General features: G+C 45.2%; 1 protein-coding gene across 1 annotated transcript; it reads right to left on the bottom strand.

The window, feature by feature from the left end:
• Positions 1–448: 448 nt before the first annotated feature.
• prpf8 (pre-mRNA processing factor 8) lies at positions 449–22,601 on the bottom strand. Its single transcript, XM_046314062.1, has 43 exons — positions 22,416–22,601; positions 21,690–21,810; positions 21,299–21,467; positions 20,849–21,013; positions 20,427–20,645; positions 19,883–20,095; positions 19,631–19,756; positions 19,393–19,498; positions 18,812–19,002; positions 18,402–18,521; positions 18,019–18,208; positions 17,494–17,613; positions 16,973–17,107; positions 16,644–16,773; positions 16,140–16,336; positions 15,589–15,795; positions 15,065–15,228; positions 14,775–14,901; positions 14,346–14,538; positions 13,932–14,119; positions 13,444–13,682; positions 13,110–13,256; positions 12,718–12,928; positions 12,287–12,403; positions 11,850–12,097; positions 11,355–11,534; positions 10,943–11,078; positions 10,560–10,729; positions 10,038–10,167; positions 9,795–9,941; positions 9,360–9,520; positions 8,941–9,132; positions 8,447–8,684; positions 8,092–8,220; positions 7,619–7,732; positions 7,189–7,362; positions 5,210–5,403; positions 4,758–4,997; positions 4,275–4,416; positions 3,854–3,994; positions 3,460–3,599; positions 2,334–2,536; positions 449–1,258 (listed from the first exon to the last, which is right to left on the bottom strand). Exons 2-43 carry the CDS (start codon positions 21,796–21,798, stop codon positions 1,104–1,106), a joined length of 7,017 nt encoding a protein of 2,338 aa, XP_046170018.1. The 5' UTR covers positions 21,799–21,810; positions 22,416–22,601; the 3' UTR covers positions 449–1,103.
• Positions 22,602–22,989: the final 388 nt, after the last annotated feature.

Here is a 22,989-nt window from a genome sequence, read left to right as displayed (position 1 = left end):
AAATCTGTCGTTCTGCCCCTGAACAGGCAGTTAACCCACTGTTCCTAGGCCGTCATTGAAAATAAGAATGTGTTCTTAACTGACTTGCCTAGTTAAATAAAGGTAAAATAATAAAAAATGCAATCGAAGGACACAATCTACCCACATTTACTTCATTAACATGGCAATCAGTTTGCAAAGCAGGGTAAAAGAGTCCTTTCTTAGTCAGAGGCAAAATACATATATCTGTCTTTGGCCACAGCTTGCATGTCTCCCACAGTCCCATGAGACCAATGTCTTCCAGCTGAGCCACCACTGTCCATCACCAATAAGTTTGACTGCAGACATGATCCTAATTACAATGGTAGTCAGTATCTCAGGTGTGTCCTTGCTAGAAGACAGTGCTATTCACAAAATACATGATCACTGCACTCACACACAAAAACTGAGACAACCAAACAAGGGTAAATACTTATAAAATGTCAATCTTTATTTAAACCCAAACGACAGCGTCCACAATGAATGCACAACATAGCAAATGGGTAACAGAATGGTAGCGTAAAAACACAGGACATATCAATTCCTTTACAGTTCCAATGGGAGAAAAGAGTATTAATGATTAACCACCAATTTATAGAAATGCCACAAATGCATTTTACAGCTATATCAACTACTAGACTGATGAGACACAAATACCGGTACACATTAGCAGCAATGTGTCAAAAGGAATGCCATAAATGAAATGCAGTAGAATTAACATTCTGAAGCCTTATTGGAGAGATCTGATGGGAGGGCAACCAATTCAAGCAAACAATTTAGCAGAAAACCCCTCAAAATTGACATTGTGTCCTAAAAAAAGGTGGTCCTAGGCTTACATACATACAAATTCCAACATCTTCAGGCCATCCCTATCAGTTGGTACACTTGGTCCATCACAGTTATGGAGATCGCTATAGCTGTACCTCGATTCCCCTCCTTCAGGGAGCAGTAGTTAAATTCATAACTTCACGACTGGCTGGGCCAAATTGTCTGACTGTACTAGACAGGGCCGCATAAGGATGTCCATGTCATAGAATATCTACAATAGAGAGGTAATCCTCTCATCTCTGAGCAGAGCGCCAGTCTCAACCGTACATGTCCTCTCTGTCTGCGTTGTAGATCTCTCCCTCCTGCAGGGAGGCGAAGTTGAGGAAGTGAGAGGGGCGATGGACCTCGTGGTAGAACTCCTTGGGGTTGGACAGCTGCAGGTCATACTTCATGTTGGGGTCGTGGCGGACACCTGAAAGAGGAGGATGTATAATTGATACACTACATTACCAAACGTATGGACAACCCTTCAAATTAGTGGATTTTGCTATTTTTCAGCCACAGCAGTTGCTGACAGGTGCATAAAATCGAACAAACATTGTCAGTAGAATGTCCTGTACTGAAGGCCTCAGTGACTTTCAACGTGACACCGTCATAGGATGCCAGTTTGTCAAATTTTTGCCCTGCTCGAGTTGCCCTGGTCACCTGCAAGTGCTGTTATTGTGAAGAGGAAACATCTAATAGCGACAACGGCTCAGCAGCGAAGTCAAACTCAGAGAACGGGATTGCCAAGTGCTGAAGCACATAAAAATCATCTGTCCTCAGTTGCAACACTCACCACCAACCAAATTCCAAACTGCCTTTGGAAGCAACATCAGCATAATAACTGTTTGTCGGGAGCTTCATGAAATGGGTTTCCATGGCCGATCAGCCACACACACAAGCCTAAGATCACCATGCCAAGAATCGTCATGGTTCGCGCTAGGCCCCTTAGTGAAGGGGAATCTTAACACTACAGCATAATAACATTCTAGATGATTCTGTGCTTCCAACTTTGTGGTAGGCCCTTGTTTCAGCATGACAATGCCCCCGTGCACCAAGCGAGGTCCATACAGAACGCCGACTGGCTGAATTGAAGCAAGTCCCCACAGTAATGTTCCAACATCTAGTGGAACGCCTTCCCAGAAGAGTAGAGGTTGTTATGGCAGCAAAGGGGGATCAACTCCATATTAATGCCCATGATTTTGGAATAAGATTTAAGATGAGCAGGTGTCCACATACACAACATGGTCAAAAGTATGTTAACAAACACTGCAAGCACGTGGTTGTAAAAATGCTTAATTTTCCTAATATGCTATTTCACTGTTGTAGAATTTAATGGTTTCAAATAGACTAAGATTTTAAGACACTGAGAAGAGGTTAGCCATTAAAGAAGATTCTCTATTTAGCACAAGTTTTAGTCTGGGAATAGGTTTTAATCTGTCTGAAATCCGCCCTCAAAGCAGTGTGGGTTTAGCAGAGAATCCCGTGTTCTATGCACTACTCACCCATGAAGTTGTAGTTCCAGGAAACCTGTCCAGGCACCATGAAGAAGCCCAGGAAGCGGTCAGACAGAAGCATCTGAACCCTCTCATAGTGGGAGGGCAGGTAGCCCTTGGGGTTGTTGCCCTTGTCTGTGTTCTGTCTGCCCCACTCGTACCCACTGGGAGTCAGCTTGTAGGCCGTCAGCGTGCATGAGCCAGGAGTGAAACTGGAAATGAATAAATATACATGATGCAACTAGAATGTTAAGAAGAAGAGATGCATGTATAGGTGGACTTAATCTGTTTACAAATGTGGTTGGGACGGTGAACTAGACTTGTGTGATGAATAACCTTACACGAGTCATGAAGGCCTTCGCTCAACAGGCTAACCCAGTCTAGTGACAAGTAGACTGTCTGGATTCAAACACCACCCAACATACAATGCCCTCTATCATGAAGTAAAACCTTATTCAAATTAGCTGCAACAGTTGAAGTCGGAGGTTTACATACACCTTAGCCAAATACATTGAAACTCAGTTTCACAATTCCTGACATTTGATCCTAATACAAATTCCCTGTCTTAGGTCAGTTAGGTCACCACTATTTTAAGAATGTGAAATGTCAGAATAATGGTAGAGAGAATTATTTATTTCAGTCTTTATTTCTTTCATCACATTCCCAGTGGGTCAGAAGTTTACATACACTCAATTAGTATTTGGTACACCCACAGGTGTAAATAGGTGTAAATACATCCACAGGTACACCTCCAATTGACTCAAATGATGTCAATTAGCCTATCAGAAGCTTCTAAAGCCATAATATCATTTGAGATTTTCCAAGCAGTTTAAAGGCAGTCAACTTAGTGCATGTAAACTTCTGACCTACTGGAATTAGTGAATCATAGCGAATGATAAGTGAAATAATCTGTCTGTGAACAATTGTTGGAAAAATGACTTGTGTCATGCACAAAGTAGATGTCCTAACCGACTTGCCAAAACTATAGTTTGTTAACAAGAAATTTGTGGAGTGGTTGAAAAACGAGTTTTAATGATTCCAACCTAAATGTATGTAAACTTCTGACTTCAACTATATATGCAAACTCACTGCTGGTAAGTGTAAAGAAAAAAGCAAGTACAAGAATCTGGCCTACCTGCAGGTGATGATGATGGTCTTCTCTCCGTCCCAGGCGGGGTTGTCAGCCATGATCTTGGCGTGGCTGGTGACGTCCTGGGGGGAGAGCTGGGGAGACTCGTTGGGCTGGGTGTGGATCCAACCCAGGGGCTCCATCTCCTGCAGGGGGAGACAGGGTAGAGAAGAGGTGAGACACGGGAAGTAGAGAGGGATTTGTGTGTTCTGCCCTCATCAGGAACTGAACACTTCCAATTTCAAAGGCTATGGCATACATAAAAACACAAGGAAAATGAGTCATGGTCTATGGTTAATCACTTCCAAATACTGAGACGTGATCCAGTAAACCGCATGCATTACACATGGCATCAAATCGTGTTTTTTGCATGTGTGTACATTATTCCCCAAGTCTGTACCTTGAGGTACTCGTGACCAGGCAGCTGATTGGGTAGGTGGACGGTCTGATGAGTTCCCCACTGGGGTACCATGACGATACACCTGATCTCCTTCACCTGGGGGTTGTCAGGGGGACTGGTGCCGTACAGGTAACCTGCAATCTGAAGACAGGAGATGCACACATCAGCAACACACACATTCAGATTTACAGATATATAATATTATACAAGACATGACTTAAGGTCATGACCAAATAGTTCTGTTCCAGGAGCTCTTCATTCATATAAGAGGATTACAATAATAATGGGATGTTGATAGATATGAAGGTAGAGTGATTTGACTGTTTTAGCATCATGGTAGGCATTTTATCTCGAGGGTCACAAGCAGAGACAACTAGGAGAAATGTACTGTGATAAACAGGATAGACCATAGGCTACTGACCTGGGCTCGCAGGTCTGAGATGCAGATGAACTTCTTGAGGACGTTCTTGGGCAGGATGTAGGTGTAGCCTGTCTCCTTGATGTCATCAGACGACACGTAGATGTGGTTGGTCCTCAGGTGCAGGTTGGCAGCAGAGATGGCCCTGCAGGAGGACGAGGAAGAACCATGTTAGGACTTTCAGACAAGACAATAGAAACAGAAAATAATTCTTAAAAAAGGTCAAGTTATCAAAGAGCCAATATAGACGTTCTGATGTCTGAAGCTATGGCCTTGATTTTGCAACTCCCGCTTTGAGAACTATAATATACCAAACATAAAGCTCCATGAAAGTTTATTACATTCCTTTGTCAGCACCATGTGTGAGTGGAAGGATATATAAACCTAATTCAAATGTCACAATCATATTCTATGAGATCACTAATATTATTGTAAAAATATAGGGAAATCTACAACATTTAAAATCCAAAGTCTCCCCCTACATACCTGACTCTCCATTCTGTCTTGGAGGAGAAGGTCTGTGTCTCGTAGTTGGAGGTTGTTGAGGTGATGATCTCGTCTCCATGTTTGTTGACTGTGCGTGTTTGCGTGGCGGTGAGCTGGGACTGCTCCTTGGTCTGCTTCTCGATCTCAGCGATCTGCTGGCGCTGCTGGGACGGAGCAGAGATCTCCATGCCCAGGATGATGTCACGGATCTCAGACTGGGTCAGAGACGCCACGTTGACGCTGGATAGGACAAAGTTGAAGTCAGAAATAGCGGAGGGAAGTTTGGGAATGAAATGCATGCTCGCTTGCAGTGGGAATCCCAGATGCTACTTGATTCCAACAAAAATAGTCAGACGCATTTTTGCATTAGCTTATTGAGATTGTTAGAGATTTTTCTTTGAGGTGTTATGAAGCTTCATGCCAGCTTTTCGAAGGCCACCACAGCCACTCACTTGTTCTTCTTTCCATAGTCGGCCAGGATGAGGTCTTTAAGCTGCACCTCCACCTTGATCCACTCTTCGTCGGTCAGTGTGGGCCAGATGTGGTGAGGCTCTGTGATGGTGGTCTTATCAGGCTTCAGGATCACCTTGGCACGGTCGTTGTTCACATGGAGCGCTCTTAGGATCAGGATAAGACGTGAGAATGCCTAGAGACAGGAAACAGAGCCGTACAGACACTGGTTAAACAGGGGAATGACAGAAACAGCCCCCACAATAAAAGTTGTGCATTCTAGAAGAGCTTCTAGAATGAGAAACAGGACTAGACAATTATGCCATAAATATCAACACTCTTCAAGAGGCTGGCTCCTATGTATACTTTAATTATTATTCTTAAAAAATTTTTTTTTACTTTTTACATTGACCTTATTGGCTGTAATTGGTAGAAATCTCTGTTAAATTGTTTTTAGTCTCATTCCAGTATTATCGGTCACAAGAAGTGAGCTGCCACTCACAGTCTGGGAGGAGAGTGCCTTGAGCCACTCATTCTACCAATACTACCACCATCCTGCTTAAGTCTCATTCTAAACTGAGCAAAAAAATGTAAATGTCCTCTGTCAACTGCGTTTACTTTCAGAAAATTTAAAATCAAAATCAAAAGTAACAGTCAGTATCTGGTGTGGCCACCAGCTGCAAGTACTGCAGTGCATCACCTCCTCATGGACTGTACCAGATTTGCCCGTTCTTGCTGTGAGATGTTACCCCACTCTTTCACCAAGGCACCTGCAAGTTCCCGGACGTTTTTTGGGGGGGAATGGCCCTAGCCCTCACCCTCCGATCCAACAGGTCCCAGACGTGCTCAATAGGATTGAGATCCGGGCTCTTCGCAGGCCATGGCAGAACATTGACATTCCTGTCTTGCAGGAAATCACACATAGAATGAGCAGTATGGCTGGTGGCATTGTCATGCTGGAGGGTCATGTCAGGATGATCCTGCAGGAAGGGTTCCACATGAAGGAGGAGGATGTCTTCCCTGTAACGCACAGCGTTGAGATTGCCTGCAATGACAACAAGCTCAGTCCGATGATGCTGTGACACACAGCCCCAGACCATGACGGACCCTCCACCTCCAAATCGATCCCACTCCAGAGTACAGGCCTCGGTGTAACGCTCATTCCTTCTACGATAAATGCGACTTCGACCATCACCCCTGGTGAGACAAAACCGCTACTCGTCAGTGAAGAGCACTTTTTGCCAGTCCTGCCTTGTCCAGCAACGGTGGGTTCATGCCCATTGGTGATGTTGTTGCCAGTGATGTCTGGTGAGGACCTGCCTTACAACAGGCCTACAAGCCCTCAGTCCAGCCTCTCTCAGCCTATTGCGGACAGTCTGAGCACTGATGGAGGGATTGTGCGTTCCTTGTGTAACTTTGGCAGTTGTTGTTGCCATCCTGTACCTGTCCCGCAGGTGTGATGTTCGGATGTACCAATCCTGGGCAGGTGTTGTTACACGTGGTCTGCCACTGCGAGGACGATCAGCTGTCCGTCCTGTCTCGCTGTAGCGCTGTCTTCGACGTCTCACAGTACGGACATTGCAATTTATTGCCCTGGCCACATCTGCAGTCCTCATGCCTCCTTGCAGCATGCCTAAGGCACGTTCACGCAGATGAGCAAGGACCCTGGGCATCGTTCTTTTGGTGTTTTTCCAGAGTCAGTAGAAAGGCCTCTTTAATGTCCTAAATTTTCACAACTGTGACCTTAATTGCCTACCATCTGTAACCTGTTAGTGTCTTAACGTCTGTTCCACAGGTGCATGTTCGTTAATTGTTTGTGGTTCATTGAACAAGCATGTGTTTAAAACTTTTACAATTAAAATCTAAAGTTATTTGGATTTTTACAAATTATCTTTGATAGACAGGGTCCTGACAGGGTCCTGAAAAGGGGATGTTTCTTTTTTGCTGAGTTTAAAACAAAAAAAGTAGAAAGTAGACTCACAGTGTAGGAAGAGATGGTCTTGAGCCAGTCATCGTACAGGTTGAAGAGGACCATCTGAGGCTCGGTGGCCTTCAGGATTAGGTCTCCAAACTTCTCCACCTTCAGACAGGCCTGGAAGGGCAGCTGCAGCTCAGAGCCCTTGATCACGATGTTGGGGAAGTCCAGCAAGTGCACCTGGGAGGAGGAAGGGATAAAAAATGTTCCACATTGGTCATCTCAAGTCTTTCAATATTAATAATGTCAAATCGTATCAAAACAGATCACTGATCATCGCAATAGTTAATATTTATAATCTCAGTCAAGTTCAACTGAGTCCTTTCCTTCATCTCTACTGATGTAGAAATTGGGCAGATTAATGCTATGTCTATATCAATGAGGAGTGTGAAGCGCAATCAAGCAATCGATGTGATTGTGAGTTATGGGGTCTCACCTCAAGGGGATCCAGCATGCCCTTCCTGGTGACAATGATCTGTTTGGGCTGCTCCTCCACAGGTAGGGAACGAATAAGAGCAGCCACCTCCTCAGCTGTCTTCCACTTAGCCAGCTATAAAGGGAGAGGGAACAGAGGAAGGAAAGAAAGAGGGAAGGAAACAAGGAAAGTTTATTTATTAGATTGTTTATTTAACTAGGCAAGTCAGTTAAGAACAAATTCTTATTTAGAATGACGGCCTACCCCGGCCAAACCCTAACAACGCTGGGCCAATTGTGTGCCACCCTATGGGACTCCCAGTCACGGCTGGTTGTGATACAGCCTGGAATTGAACCAGGTTCTGAGATGTAGTGCCTTAGACCCCAATGAGCACAACTAGTCTTCCATGCATATTTGTTTCGCTCCATTCCAGAGTTTTATTGCCCTGTGCATTGCTAAAGAGAGTGACAGGTCTTTTTCATTTGAAGACGTACCTGTCCCAGACGTTTCTGTCCGGCCCACACAGAGGTATGGATGATCTTGAGGAAGAGCTGACCTGTCCTGGGGTTGAAGATGAAGATGGCTCCATTGATGGGCTTGGTGGTCAAGTTACCCTCAAACGTCTGCAAGGACAGAGCGGGAGTATTTACATGACTGAAGACAGAGGATGCTGAACACAGAGGCTATCTAACAGTAGTTCTTTTCACAAATGTTTAATTGTCTGAAAATGTTATACTCTGCAAAAAAAGCTATTCTAGAGGTACTGTTGTGCCAGACAGAATCTAACCCATATAATTAGAATCCCTAGAACATTGACACCAATCTCAGAATGTCTGTCTCCTCACTCACCTTGTGGATGGTGACACGGTAGACATTAGTGTCGTCCACAAACCAGATGATCTGATTGGAGAAGAGCTCTCCGTAGTTCTGGGAGGACAGGTAGGGCTCAGTGGGCTCTGAGGAGTAGAGCTGCAGACCCTTACGGATGCGCTCCCTCAGGACGTACAGAGCAGGGTTGGCCTTCATGATCTTAGCCATGGCCTGCTGGATAAGAGGCTTGCCTCCCGGGAACCAGTTACCGTACCCACTGGAGGGAGGAGAGAGAAAAGAGGGTGGATGATGAGTTCTTATGTTATGTAACAGACGTAAACAAACACGTGTTCAATAACCCCCTTTATGTTGAGGGCAACGGTTGACAAACAAGACTACTAGCTACACTAACAAAACTTAATCACTTATGTGGACATTAGTGGAAATACTAGAACTCATGTCAACAGGCTAGAACATTTCTCCATTACTTATCATGCAGACATTAGCAGAAATGTTAGCGTAGCTATGGTAACCTGTGGAGGTTGTAGGCCAGGTCGATGGCGATGAGCACCCCAGTGGGGGAGGGGTAGATGCTCATGTTGTCGGTGGTGTAGTCCAGGAACTTGGCTCTGGCGTAGCGCTCGATGTCATGAGAGTCGTAGTCTCCCCAGCGAAGCTGTATGTCGATCCAGTACTTCTGGGTGGTGGTGCTGTCCATGACATCCCTGAAGAGAGGTCAAGGGTGAATTAGTACTAAGAAAGAAATAATGTCTTTATAAATTGCAAGAAGAACTTGGCTTCTTGTCAAACTTTTTTGTTTGACAAGTTTGGAAGCATCTTCCATTTTGAGGGCATATTAAAAATGGATATCTGCGAAACATCGTTCATATCCAACTAAGAAAAGGCTTCAGCGTTAACCTGATACAAAGTTGAAAAGACTGTAGTGTCGTACTTTGAGTCAGCGAGCAGCGAGGGGCGTGAGACGTTCCACTTGTAGGAGGCGAAGAGTAGTATGTCGGCGCAGGAGGAGTTCATCTTGTAGGACTTCCTGGGGTGAATGGTTTCCTTCTGCACTGTCTCAATCTCCAGGGCATCCAGCTCCTGGTCAAACACCTACATAGACAGAGGGAATTCATTATTTTCTGGAAAAGTTTTTATACAATCAAAATGGACTTTTCAACCACGTTGTTTTGTGATGTTGGTAGAGAATGTCCTTTAAAGAAATGCAGTGACATTTGGTTTTTGCTGCCCGGAAAGGCAGTGAAGGCAAAGGTACACAAAACTTTATCATTGGAGTCTACACTTATGTCTCAGAGTCATCAGACATCCTGGGATCCCTGATTGAACCAAATACATCAAGCTGAGATATAAGCTCCTAGTAACGTGCCTGACAGAGATCCATGACGACGCTCTCGTGGATCTTCTGCCACAAGTGAGCCCTGAAGATCTGGATGAGGGAGATCTTCAGGGTGGGGATCTTTCCGTGCATGAAGATCCCGGTCAGATCCAGCTGCACTTGGAAACCCACGTACACCTAGAGAGGACAGAGTACGGAGCGGAATTGTGAGTGTCAAGAGTAGTAAAACAACATCTGGGAAATGCATCCGTGTGCGTGTAGTCGGGTACTCACGTTGGCCCTGTTGATGGTGGGAGACCACCAGAGGGTGAAGCGACGGTTGGGGATCTGGTTCAGACCAGATCTCTGGGCGTTGGTCAGCTTCTTCCATTTCATGGACTCCTCAAAGCCACTGGCCTTCTCCCTGTGGTGAAGTGGAGATGAGGCTGGAGGTTAGCGAGGTAAAAAACCCATACCTCACATCTACATTACTGATGTTATATTGTGTCTTTGAGCATCCATACCAAAAATACTTTTGAAAAAAAGAGTGTGCAAAGCAGTGGCTTCTTTGAAGACACTCAAATATGAAACATTTTGATTTGTTTTAATTTTTGGGGGTTACTACATGATTCCATATGTGTTATTTCATAGGTTTGAGGTCTTCACTATTATTCTACAAGGTAGAAAATAGTAAAAATAAAGAAAAACCCTGGAATGAGTAGGTGTGTCTAAACTTTTGACCGGTAGTATATGCACGCACACACACACGCAATAATAACAATTAAGTCATATAGTGAATGAGTGTGTGGTACTGACCAGAAGAGACCCTCCCAGGTGGGGAAGTAGGTCCCTTTGAAGAGCGTGTGTTCCAGGATGCCCTCCACCCCTCCCAGAGCCTGGATCATGTCTGTCCTGTAGTTGTTGAGGTTCCACAACTTCCCGTCGTGCCGCTGGTGGGTCCACCAGAATGGGTTCTGCTTCAGAACCTACGGGACAATCAGACAGACTAGAGTTAATGTTCTGCTCCACAACCTAGGATACTATGAGAAAGAGCATAGAATTATTGTTTGGACAAATGCTTAAGGCATTTACCAGAATTGAAATGTATTTGTAGTTTATTTGTAAATGTCCAAGTCAATCTTTCGTTAAGAGCACATATTTCTTTTAAAATCTGCAGTACCCACTGGTCCGTGTCTTACCTGGTACTGTTTGAAGTCAGTGCGGACCCTCCAGCCCTTGTCGTAGGCCAGCGTGTGTCTGTCCTTCTGGAACAGGGTGTTGATACGGGGGATACCTCTGTCCCAAGAGTCCTCCAAGTCCTCCAGGGTCAGACGCCTAACAGGGACAACACATCATCAACTCTCATCGTCCTAAGCCTCTGAACCATTTGACCATCTGGTTACAGACTATGCAGCTAAACCTGGGTTTACACCCCACCAAGTGTACTCCTTAGAAAAACCTCAAAATGTTGAGTTACACATTCTGGCATGCACCAAAATATTAATATGGAGCCACCCGTGCAATGTGTGATTGAGTACGCAGAGTGGAGCTTAAATCTAGCCTACATGGGAACAAGGGAACAACTGTCTTGCCTGTGTAGGTGTTCAGTACCTGTTCTGTGCGATAGCCTCCTGTCTCTTCAGGGCGTACTCTGCCCAGACTCTCTGGGAGTCGATGAACTCACTCTCCCAGGGCTGGATGTAACGGTACAGGTTAGGAATCAGCTGGTCCTCCTCGTGGCTCATACCGGACCGGAAATGGGTGATGCCAACGTCAGTCTGCTTCGACCACCTGAGGGAGGGGGGCAGGACAAGAAGGGTTAGTGGCAGGAAGGAAATCTTGCATCTAACTTGTAATTTAAAACATGTATCAATCGGTAATGGTGACATTTCAGGGAGGCAGTAATGTAGCCAGGTCTATCTTCATTAGTTACTAGTTCATTAGTTATTAGATAACTAGAAACGTTATATCGTTATCCAGCTCAGAGGCTTACATTGAAGGTTATCAAAGCTTGCAGCAAGTTGACTTTGTTAACCTCATACAGGAACTTCTATGGCCCGGTCTAGACAAATCTTAGCTTCTACATATTCTGCGTTTTGCGCTTACCTCAGATCCGACTGTGGGATGAGGACGTGTCCCATGGACAGCATGCCCAGCCCTCCCAGCTCCTTGGGGGTGTAGAAAACGACAGGGGGGAAGCGACTGGGCATCTTGGAGTTGAGGCCAATCTTGATACGGGTCTGGATCTTGTTCTCACACTTCACCAGCAGGTCCAGCAGCTCCTGGGTGTTGACCACCGCCTCGCGGAAGTACGTCATCAGACCAATCAGAGCCGTGTTCCACTTGTTCACAATCTGACGGGATATAAAATTATTTCAACATTAGTACAGTTCTCATAACTCAAACTATTTATGAACCCAACTAATGATTCAATTTAATTTAATACATTTCTTTATTTGGTATACTTCTATACACAATTATATTTAAATGTGAGAAAAACAACCTCGGTGAAGAAAGGAATAGTGGTTTTGTAAAGGAGTTACCTTGGTGAAGGTGGTGGATCCTGAGGCCATGAGTATCTGTCGGACTCTGTTGTGGAACCGCTGCATGGACTCATCATCCACACGCAGGAAACACTGGGCCGTACGCTCTTTGGTCACCTACATACAGACGGAGACACAGATGGACACAGTAAGCACAGCGATCTCACCACATTTATCCTACAGTTGAAGGGATAGTTTCCCCAAAAATAGTGTTCAAGCGATTCATAAAACTTTAGTACAAGGGACAAAAAAGTGTAGCAGTGTATCAGTTCCAGTCAACCACGGTGATGAAGGTCTGACCGTATCTGGTGGAGGCTGTCATGATTGTTTAGCATGCCACTGTTCCCCTGTATCACCATGGAGACGCAGGACAGGGTCAACTGGTGTGCGTACAAACCAAGTAACATCACCCTTCCTCAGTCCCCTCTCACCTCGTTCTGCAGGTTCCAGACGCCGTCCTTGTGGGTGAACTCCTCGTAGCTGGTGCGACACTTGGGCAGGATGCGGCACTCGAAGCCACACATGTTGAAGAGCAGGTTAGGGTTGTCTTTGCTGTAGACGGACACAAAGCTGTTCTCCCATTGGACCGTGGTCACAGAGCGAGGCAGACGGTTCTTAATGTCCCAGAACACAGCACGACCCCTGGACGGTTAGACAGGGAGGAACCACCATTATTTCAATTACAAGTATCTTCAGGGAAAATAACATGTGCAGGTCTCACGTCAGTACATCTCACACAAGGACTGCATTATTTTCTCAGCTACTCCACTACGGTTCCATATCAACTCCATCTTAAAGAACTAACAACGGGGGGACGACTCACAGGTTGACGTCGTGCTTCATCAGTCTCATCCTGGCGTCTCTGGGCCAGCACTTCTTGTTGTTGTAGCCCACAATGTTCTCATTGTTGGGGTCAGGGTGCTCCGTCAGGTACCTCTGGATCAGGTCCCTGGCCTCATCAGCTGAGAACCTGGAAGGAGATAGGAGGACATGTCAACCACTGAGCTTCTACAGATACCTACATGGATAAGTCTAAACGGTTAGTCTGAACCAAGTAAAACTTTGGTGTGCGTTTCTCCTGCTCCTACTCAGGTATTTGATGTAGAGTCAGTTAAGGAGTACTACGTCCTATCTAAGGTGTGGTCTAATTTGTGTACCTGAAAAAGATGTGTATGCGGTCGATGTATCTGCAGTAGAGGCGGATGGGGTGAGCGCTCTCTGTGGCTGTATCTTGGAAGGACAGGAAGTCGTTGGGCATCTGAGGGGGTCCGGCCATCTCACTGGCCCGGTGGAGGCCCAGCACCAACAGGTCCATGACGAGGCCGTAGTACTGCACGATGAACGAGGCAAACTGCAGACCACGGATGATACCGTACGAGTTGGTGTGGTTCATGTCCTGGGATGGGAGAGAGGAAGGATATGACGCTGGGTCTATATATATACGCAACTAAACAGTTAGTAGAGAAGAGTGAACAATGCCATCGCTGAACAACAAAAAGATATTCACAATGCAAATACAATATCTTCCTCATTGCTTTTGAATGAGGAATATTGGAATCTCAGTTTACTTCATGATTTGACTGACATGTAATTGATCTAAACCCTGCACAACAAACCCATCTTCAAGATGGCAAGGTCTTCTCACCTTGTAGTTGATGACCACGTTGTTCTTGGCGGTCATGTAGTCAGCGATGTTGTGGTCCACGATGAGACGCAGCAGTCTGTTGAGCAGCGTCAGATCTATTTTCTCATACATCTTCTCATAGCGAGACTCCAGCATCACGTTACACTCTCCCTCCATCGTCTCCCACACATCCTGCAGGTTGTTGATGCCTGGCAACAAAACATAGGGTACAAACAGTGTTTTTGGCCATCAGTAATGGATATATAATGAAAGCGTCTAACAGAAACAATTGAAGTGGTTGTAGATACGTTTTCCTATTATACAATATGCATTGGCTGCATTGGCTTTGTGAATACACATATACAACTGCTATAAGCAACACGCAACATTTTGGGACTTTTGAAAGCAATGTTGTCTACCCAACATAGTCCTCACCTTGGCACCACTTGTAGACAAGGAGTGGAGGAGGCTCTGTGTCAGCTGGTTTGATCCAGGGGGGGAAGAGACGTCGTTTGTCAGCCTCATACCACAGGTACTGGTCCAGGTAGGCATCTGTGATCTTCTCCAGGGGCTCCACGTCATACACAGGCACCAGGTGGCTGTACAGGTCCATGAACTCTATGCCCACCTAGAGAGGAGGGGAGAGAGGAATAGGTGATTGTTAAGTTCATAGAACAGAGATAGATTTGGGTATTGATACAGTTGTCCTTGTCAACTGAAAGTTCAAATAATCTCCATCTCGTTAGACAAAATTGGGGGGGAACCTAGAGGTTAACTTGTGTTTTCAGAGTAACTTAAGTTGCTAATAAACCGATCATGAGGCAAAAATCTCAGTGTGTATATAGAGTTGGTCCTGGGACTAACCTCCTTGAAGGCTCTCTGTGTGAGCAGGTGACGTTTGATTCTGGACAGGGCCTCGTGAGGGTTGTCATAAGCCTGTTCTATCAGCCCCAACTCCTCTCTCTGGGACTGGTTCAGCCTGGACTTCACACTGGGAAGAGAAAACAACCACACGATCAAGTCATTGCAAGATCAAATAAATAACATACCTCAGCAGAAAGAATCTACAGGCATCTCATCACCCAATAAGCTATCCAAGGTAGCATTACAGTACATGTTCCCTAACAGGAGGCTACAGGGAGTTGGTGTGTTACCTGTAGGCCTCTTTGAGCCTCTCCAGGGCCAGGATGAGCAGCTTGGTGTCGTGTTTGTAGGACAGCGGGGGGAAGGGGATGGGGGAGAAGCGTCTGCTCTCCAGCCAGTGGACTGTGGTGGTGTAGATGGCCACAGCCTCCTCTGCTGTGATGTATGGACCATCCTGGGGGAGACAGATTATATATTATACACACTGCTCTAAATGGATATGGCAATATGAAGTCATAGAAACCAAGTTACCAGTTTTTAAACAAATAATAACTACACCTTTAAATTATAGAAAAAGACAAAAACAAGTGTCAGAGTATTATACTACCGACTCAGCCTGTTCTTGAGAGACTGGTGGCCCTGTTAACTCTGCTGGTTTGCTGTTGCATATCTGAATTGTCTACACTTCTCACAGCCGAGTAGGTAGTTGCACCATAGAGATAAAACTGTGTTTTACTTCCATGGTTGCATCAGCTATGCAGTTAACTAGTGCATTCTTTCCCATAAATGAGGACCACAGTGTGCATTGTATTACCTTCAGGTAGTTGTGCTGCCTCTCCTGCTCAGCTTTCAGGTACAGACGGGTCAGTCTGCCCAGGTTCTTCTTGCACACAGTTTTGTCCACGGTGGCGCCGCGCCTGATTCGCTCGCGGTTATAGTGGGCCGTGTTGGTCCACCAATCAGCTTTGGCCTTCACATACCGTAGGATCATGTTCTCGATGGGGGTGGGCAGGCCTGGGACCTGGAGGGAGGACACGGATTAGACAGGTCAAAAGCTGTCAGTACTGGATAGGTGTAAATGAAGTACCTTCCAGGGAATCAAACTGCGTTTATTGCTTACAATATTGTTATTGCTTACAATATTGTTATTGCTGATGCCAACTGCGTTTAATGAAAGATTATATTTCTATAACATTTCACCAATAAATATTCTTAAAGCAATCATCTACTCTGCATTCCCTGAACTGCCCCTACCTTTTCAGCAGTCAAACCAAGCACACACACCCCTGGAATGAAGCCCCCAACATTCCTTTCCCTCTATATGCTGCCTCCTCATCCCTATACATCCCCTCTATGTCATCATACCTTCCAGGGAATGTTGGCCTTCCAGCAGCGCCACGACTCAGAGAGGTGCTGCAGGATGGTTCTGGCCTTGTTCTGCTTGATGCCCTCAGGCATCATATCCAGGATGTCGTGCATCACAGCCGCACGCAGCTCTAGGTCAAAGTGGGACTCCACGCGCTGCTTCGTCACAGTCTTCGCCACGCCCTTGGAGTGACGACCTGTTGAAGGGGACATTCATGATTGGTTGATAGACTAATTGAGAACACAATAGGTACAAGAGCTTCTCATGTGAGTAAATCAATGATCCATAGTTAATTCATCACGGTTTTCTTATCATCACAGTCCTCCCTTTTCATAACCCTTCACACAGACACATCTAAATATTTACAATTGCTCAAGGACACAAAAGCAACTTGGCAAACGAGTAGTTCATTGATGGGCCATACCGCATCAGTTGATAATGATTCATTTCACACAAACAATTCTAACATGACCTATGACAAAGGGGAAGTTAAAAGGCCTTACCTTCGAACTGCCTGGCCAGCAGGTTGCCGAGCCATCTCTCTAGCAGGGGGGTGATGCCCCTCATGAAGAACAGCCATACCCTCCATCCTGGGGCCCAGAACCCACAGCCTGGACCCTTACCCACCGGACCCTGAGAACACACAGGAAAACGCACACCTTCAACAACAAACCCAGGCTTTAGTTCTGTCCCAAAATAACCACCAATACATTATTAGGGCAGGTGTGTTACTTAGTGTCTTCAGACATATTTACTTTACTAAATCTGCAATAAAGGTAATGTTTGTGTGCATTTACATAGATCTGTCTCTGTGTGTATACTCAGTACTCACAGTATTGAAGCGGTAGTAGATGAGGTGCTTGAGGTCCTTGCACATGCGGATCTGTCTCATCAGCTTGTACTTGTAGCGGTACATGCCAGTCAGCTGGCCCACGTGGGCAAAGATGTACTGCAGCCCGTCTGACAACTACAGACCAAGGAGGAAGTAGGGAGAAACAATAACTATTAGGAAAGACTTTAAATTGAAATAGGTTTGACTCATTTGATAAAAACAGGTACTTCCTGGTAACTCGAAATGACACAACAACAAGGTTCCAGTTTAACAACGTTTACTAAACTGTTTTAGCATACTACATGGTTGCCATTGCACTCAGGCCAGGTTCATCAACAACGAGACTGCTGCACAGGTGCACTAATAACAGAGTGATAGCCCCGTAATAACGGAAATATAGGGATACTTAAAACATGACATTAACACTTCTAACTGTGAGCCAAAATCAAATCATGCTATTTAAACACCACATAAAAATATTTTATTTGAGCTTTAATGTGATTCAAATGTGTGTTACTGACCTGGAAAGCATCCACGTTGCCCAGTCTGTACTGTACGTGGCTGTCCACCACCAGCTTGCTGAGACGCAGCACCTCTCGGCACAGATGGAAGGCATTCCCGAACCTGGACTTCTTACGTTCCTGAAGGGACAGACACCACGGGCGCATTCAGCATGGTACAACATTGTGGAACTGGCTTAGATAGAACTGCCATGATTCTACTTGTCAAAGAGGCATGTTCGTTCTATATATCATATTTCTATCTGCAACGTTCCACAAAGTTTGCCTACTGAACGTGGCCCCGAAAACCCCTAAGCTGTTAACTCAGTACAGGTCAGATAAAAAAATGCTTGCAATGTAGCATGACACAAGCACCCCTTGATATTGAGCTACTACAGATTAGGATTTAGTTATGCAATTTAGACAACTAAGCAAGAAGGGCCATGGTAAGCAGAGGCAAGGTGTTGTTTTTGGACCAGGCTTGGGTCTACTTTGCTCTGTCTTGCACCTTTTTTACACCAGCTGGCATCTGGTTTGACTGGTTACCTTTGTGGTGAGGGTCTTGACAGGCTTGAGGTTGAAGTTGTAATCCAGGTGCAGGTAGTTGAGGTTCTTGCGGTGGATGAGCAGGTTCAGCATGTTGTATCCCTGTCTGCACACCTGCAGGCCCACCTCCACCCAGTCCAGCTTAGTCGACTGGAAGAACTTGGTGGCTTTGAAGGAACGGAACAAGTACCTGTAGGGGAGGACAGAGGAGGCTGGTCAGGTTGTTGTACATCCCCCCCCCCCCCCCCCCCCCAAAATGGTGCTGCAAATAATAGTAGATTTCAGTTCTTTTTCCGTATGAAACACCAAATAACAAACATTGCCGAAATTCGTGGTTCGTATGGTAATTTAAGAAGAACTTGAGAATCATCATTGATGCTTACCTCTTCTTCTGGGCCTTGGGTGGTCTGTGTTTGAGAGCGTTGAGTACGTAGTACTTGAGCAGTTTCTGGTAAGACACACGCACCTTCACTGGCTGGCCGGCCGGGCAGTGCTCACGATACCTGATAGGGGAGGCAGTCAGGCAGACACTCACTAATTAGATTTTAATTCTGTATTAATATGCCATCTTTATTAGGTTTACAATATCAGCAGAGACAAGAGTTCACAGATATAGCAGTCATCTTCAGTCATTACAGGTCTATGTAGGACAAGTTACTTAGTTTTATCATATTAGAGAAATGTTTCCAATAACTTACCTAATTAAAAAAGGCAATAAATACTTTTATACAGCAACAACAATTCCCATACTACATATACATTACCAAATCATGTTCTTTGAGTGAATCCTCACCAGTTCTTGATGAGTGGGATGTCGATGGCCCGCCTGGTCCTCCCAGATCGCAGATTGAAGGGGCGTGGCGCCCAGAGCAGAGCGATTCCATTGGCTGTGTTGTCTGTGTAGAGGGGCGTCTCCTTCAGGAAGGGCTCCACGTACTCTGGAAGCTCAAACTCCTCGTCATCATCTGGCAGAGGCTCCTGACTCTGTGTGAGTATGTGTGAAAGAACGAGTGAGGGGACAGCAACAGGAGCACACACACTGCAATAGAGATATCCACTATTAGTTGACTTTCCCATTCTCCCATTCTCAAAATAAGTCTTTGAATGCTGATGGACTAACTGCAACACAGGTTCAGCTCAACCAGTAATCCACCATTCAATTCTCCTTTGGTCGTTACTCACTTGCATTGGTTTGCTTGCCTTTGTAGGAGGGCTAGTAGCCAGGTAGATATAATTTTAGAAAACATTTTTGTTCCCTAGACAGAGTTAAAAGGCGCTGCTGGGGCAGGGTTCATAACAATTCAAGAGAACTTTGTCCCCGAAGGCAATTTGGCGGCAGTGCATTACGTACAGTACACTAAAAACAACACATACCTTGACTGAGTGTCTGTGGGAGATGGGGTTGATCAGGGGGTCAAAGTAGAACGCTGGCAAATCAGGATCCTCAGTCTTGATGAAAACCACGTTGGGAGTGTGGTACCTACAGAAACACTAGTTAGCATTGGTGGTGTATCACCCAAATGTGTGCATATCAAAAGGTTTACATTTCAAGGAGTCTGGGAGGTTGTTCTGGGGCCTGTATGAGATTGTCAGTAGAGGGCATATTTCTCACCAGGTAAGGTGAACGTGGTGGGGAAGGTTGTTGTACAGGTATGGGAAGGCAATCTTGTACTCCGTCCTGATTGGCTGTCTGATGATAATCTTGTTGATGTCGTTGAACTCGTTCCAGTCTTCATCTCTGAGATGGGAGAAGAGAGTTCAGGAACAGATACGTCAACAGTGTAATGCCCAAAAGCCACCACATGGTAGACAGTACTAGGCTACTACCACTAAGGGGTAACAGCCGAAAGACCCATACTCTTACTGGAGGTTGATGTCCCTAACTAAGGGTTCAAACTTGGGTCCCCCAGGGATGGCCATGTTGAGGGCCTTGGAGGTGAAGAAGGCCTTCAGGTCAAACAGGTAGAAATAGTTGTAGTCCACAAGGTCAGTCAGCAGCTGGTTGGCCAGACGGTACAGCGTGGACATCATGGGCAGGGTGAACTGCCAACGCCTGTACGTGGTCCCGTTCACATACCTGGAGTTGGAGGGAAGAAGAGGAAGGCAGGTTCATACAAGGACTAAAAGAAAATTGACATCCATTTCAGTCATGTTTTGTCTTGAAGAATACTTGACTGATTTCAACTTACCCAGAACTTGTGCTAAACCAACCAAGACTTGTGTTTAAACATTGTGGCCTACGTTAATAGGTTTCAGGTCTTTGGTACACTGTGATAATGTTCTGATGACCACCAGGCAATAGTATAAACCATGCTTATTTGAAAATAGAGCAAAACTCTGTGTGCAGGTGTCCTTTCTGCATCAGGACCATCCAGAGAGAAAACAAAACATCCTTTGCTGTGACTCACTTGTTGGTGTCCTTAAGGGGCTGGTGTTCGTAGAGCCACTCCGCCACAGAGGAGTCCTCTTCTGCATCCAGCTCCATCTGGATGGCCTCCAGCGGCTCCACATCCAGGATGTTATCAGCGTAGTCCAGTGGAGGTTCCTCGTCATCAAAGGGAGGGAAACGCATACGCTTGAAGTGACGACGGTCCCTTTTCTCACGGCGCATCATGATCCACATGGCGCTATGAAGACAAGAGAGAACAAGGATCATCTAGGTGGTTTGAGGCATCTATGGCTAACTCTAGTTTCTAACAATTCGTAGAGAGGACTTTGTGGAAACTAGGCATGCTTCAATCCAAAAACAGACCTCAATTGTTACTTCACTTTAAATATATACAAAAACAGAAATAAAAAATAGCTTGAACAGAATATTAACCAGTCTCACCCCCACTGGGCGATGTAGACAGGCTCTATGACCCAGGGGATCTCGTTGACGAAGGAGATGGCTCCAGTGATGTGGTATAGAACAGGCACGTCTCTGATCTGCTCCCAAGGCATGGGCATGTTCTCCAGTAGCTTCAGCACCGCGTGGGGCATGTACTTCAGGGCTCTGTGGAGAAGACCGCACAAAGAGGGAAGGGAAGTGAGGAAGAGGTGTGTGAGTGTTGGGAGATGGATGAAAAGAGGAAAGGGAGGGGAGGCATGGTTAGCAAACTACAATTGTTTTAATTATTGTGATAGGTTTATGATTTACCGGTACAGCATACCACCACTATTTATTTTGCAGGGACACCATACCACCGTACATTCACCCCTGGATATCATACACAACATTTTCCAAATTCTTCTCAAAATCCCCAGAGTTCCATAGAGACACTGAGAAGTTGCTTCATACCCCAGGTAGACCCTCTTGTCGTGACGGAACTTCCTGTTGGTCATGTCACCGTGGTCCCTGATGATCTTACGGACATGCTCAGGTGGCATGTCTTCCTTCTGGGCGTCAACAAACCCAAACTTCCTCTTCTCAGAGTAGCGCTTCGCCTGCAACTGCTGCCATTTTCTGGCTGTTGTATTGTGAAAATAACAAAATCAATAATGGTTGAATTATAGTTTCATGCAATGGAATTTTATATTTCATTAATTGAACAACCACCCCATGGAAATCCTTGGCCAAGAGGCAATGAAATGTTATGGTTTTTGGTAGATGACAGACACATGAGGCCAGTCCAGTAGCTGTACATTAGATAAAACACATTGATCAAACGTTCCCCTTGAGCTGAACCCACCTTTCTCTTGCAGTTTTTCCTCAGACATGTAATCTGGAACCTGGGCTGGAGGGTGGATACCTGGGGGCATTCCACCAGGTACCCCTCGATAAGGGAATGCAGCTGCCATTGCGGCTCACAACTAGAAATATTTATAATTTAAAATAATAATAAAAGGGTCAAACAATAATCATGTATTATTAGTTCGGTAGTACTTCAGCAACGAACATAGTCCATGAGTGCCAATAACAAGTAATGCATCAGCTTACTGTGCTCAATTCATCATGAAATGTTTCGATTTACCAACACGTTTACAATGGCTGCTGTTTTCTGGTAAATATAAATCAACTAAATCAACTAAGAGAGTAAGTGTGTCAATATTTCATAATGTTAGCTAGCAGGTGAAATATTGAGCAGTGCAAAATCTGGAAAGCTAGCTTGGTCGCTGGCTAGCTAACTTAATTAGCGGATGTTTTATAACGTTAGCTGTAGCACGCGTACAAATTCAAGTGTGTCGTTAGCACACACAATGGGGAAAAGCACAGGAGGGCAAATTAATTGACCAATCGATTAATACAATTCTAACCCATCATACGTGAGTTGATTTAGCTAACTAACGTTAGTTGGCTAGTCTTTATTAGTTGGGCAACAACTTTTTTTTGTGAAGGCCCAGAATGAAAGTGCTAACGTTAGTCTGCTAATGCTAACCGGATCAATTGCACAACCAGAGGACCTGGCAAAACGTACCTCCTCCACGTCCAGGGCAACTGCTTTGTATTGAAAATAGCCTCGATTTGCACACGATTATAACAACATCTCTCGGTAAAGAATTATATGAACTTTTTCCTGCTTTCACGATTGTGTTGATGAGCCTTCCTCCTGCCCAAAGCACGCAGTGTAAACGACACCGCACGTTGCGCGCACTTCTCTTGAATTCACGAACGTACAGTACGCTGTTTGATGGCTTTCGAACAACACAAACAAAGAGGGCTACGCAAGAATATGCACAAACGTAGAAGACAAGCGCACTAATTCAAAGTCCCCGGATGAAGAAACGGAAGTTTCGTCAGTTGGACAGGATGTTTGGGTTTCAAAGTTCATCCTGTGTCTGCCTCTAAAAAACATACATTTGTCAACACGTAAACAATTGCATGACAATGTCAAGGTAGGTTTGTTATCAGACTACAACCATGTATGTAGCTACAGAGAACGGTTAGTTTAAAATGTTGATAAGCTATTAGGCAATTTCTTCACAATATAAATTCATCAATGCGTACACAGCAGTATTACCAGGAAACACCATTCTCAAAAGGAACCACAA

Source organism: Oncorhynchus gorbuscha, linkage group LG19, assembly GCF_021184085.1.
Source record: "Oncorhynchus gorbuscha isolate QuinsamMale2020 ecotype Even-year linkage group LG19, OgorEven_v1.0, whole genome shotgun sequence".
Taxonomy (NCBI): Eukaryota; Metazoa; Chordata; class Actinopteri; order Salmoniformes; family Salmonidae; genus Oncorhynchus; species Oncorhynchus gorbuscha.
Note: the sequence above shows the minus strand (reverse complement) of the source record. Positions and strands in the feature narration are given on the sequence as shown.

Excerpts from the sequence above, each read along its gene's own strand:
- prpf8 (XM_046314062.1), bottom strand. The coding sequence starts at position 21,798 with ATGGCAGCTGCATTCCCTTATCGAGGGGTACCTGGTGGAATGCCCCCA. Across the intron at positions 11,079-11,354 it reads GAGGCTATCGCACAGAACAG|GCGTCTGACCCTGGAGGACT; the intron begins GTACTGAACACC and ends TGTCCCTGTTAG. Across the intron at positions 5,404-7,188 it reads AGACCATCTCTTCCTACACT|GCATTCTCACGTCTTATCCT; the intron begins GTGAGTCTACTT and ends TCCTGTCTCTAG.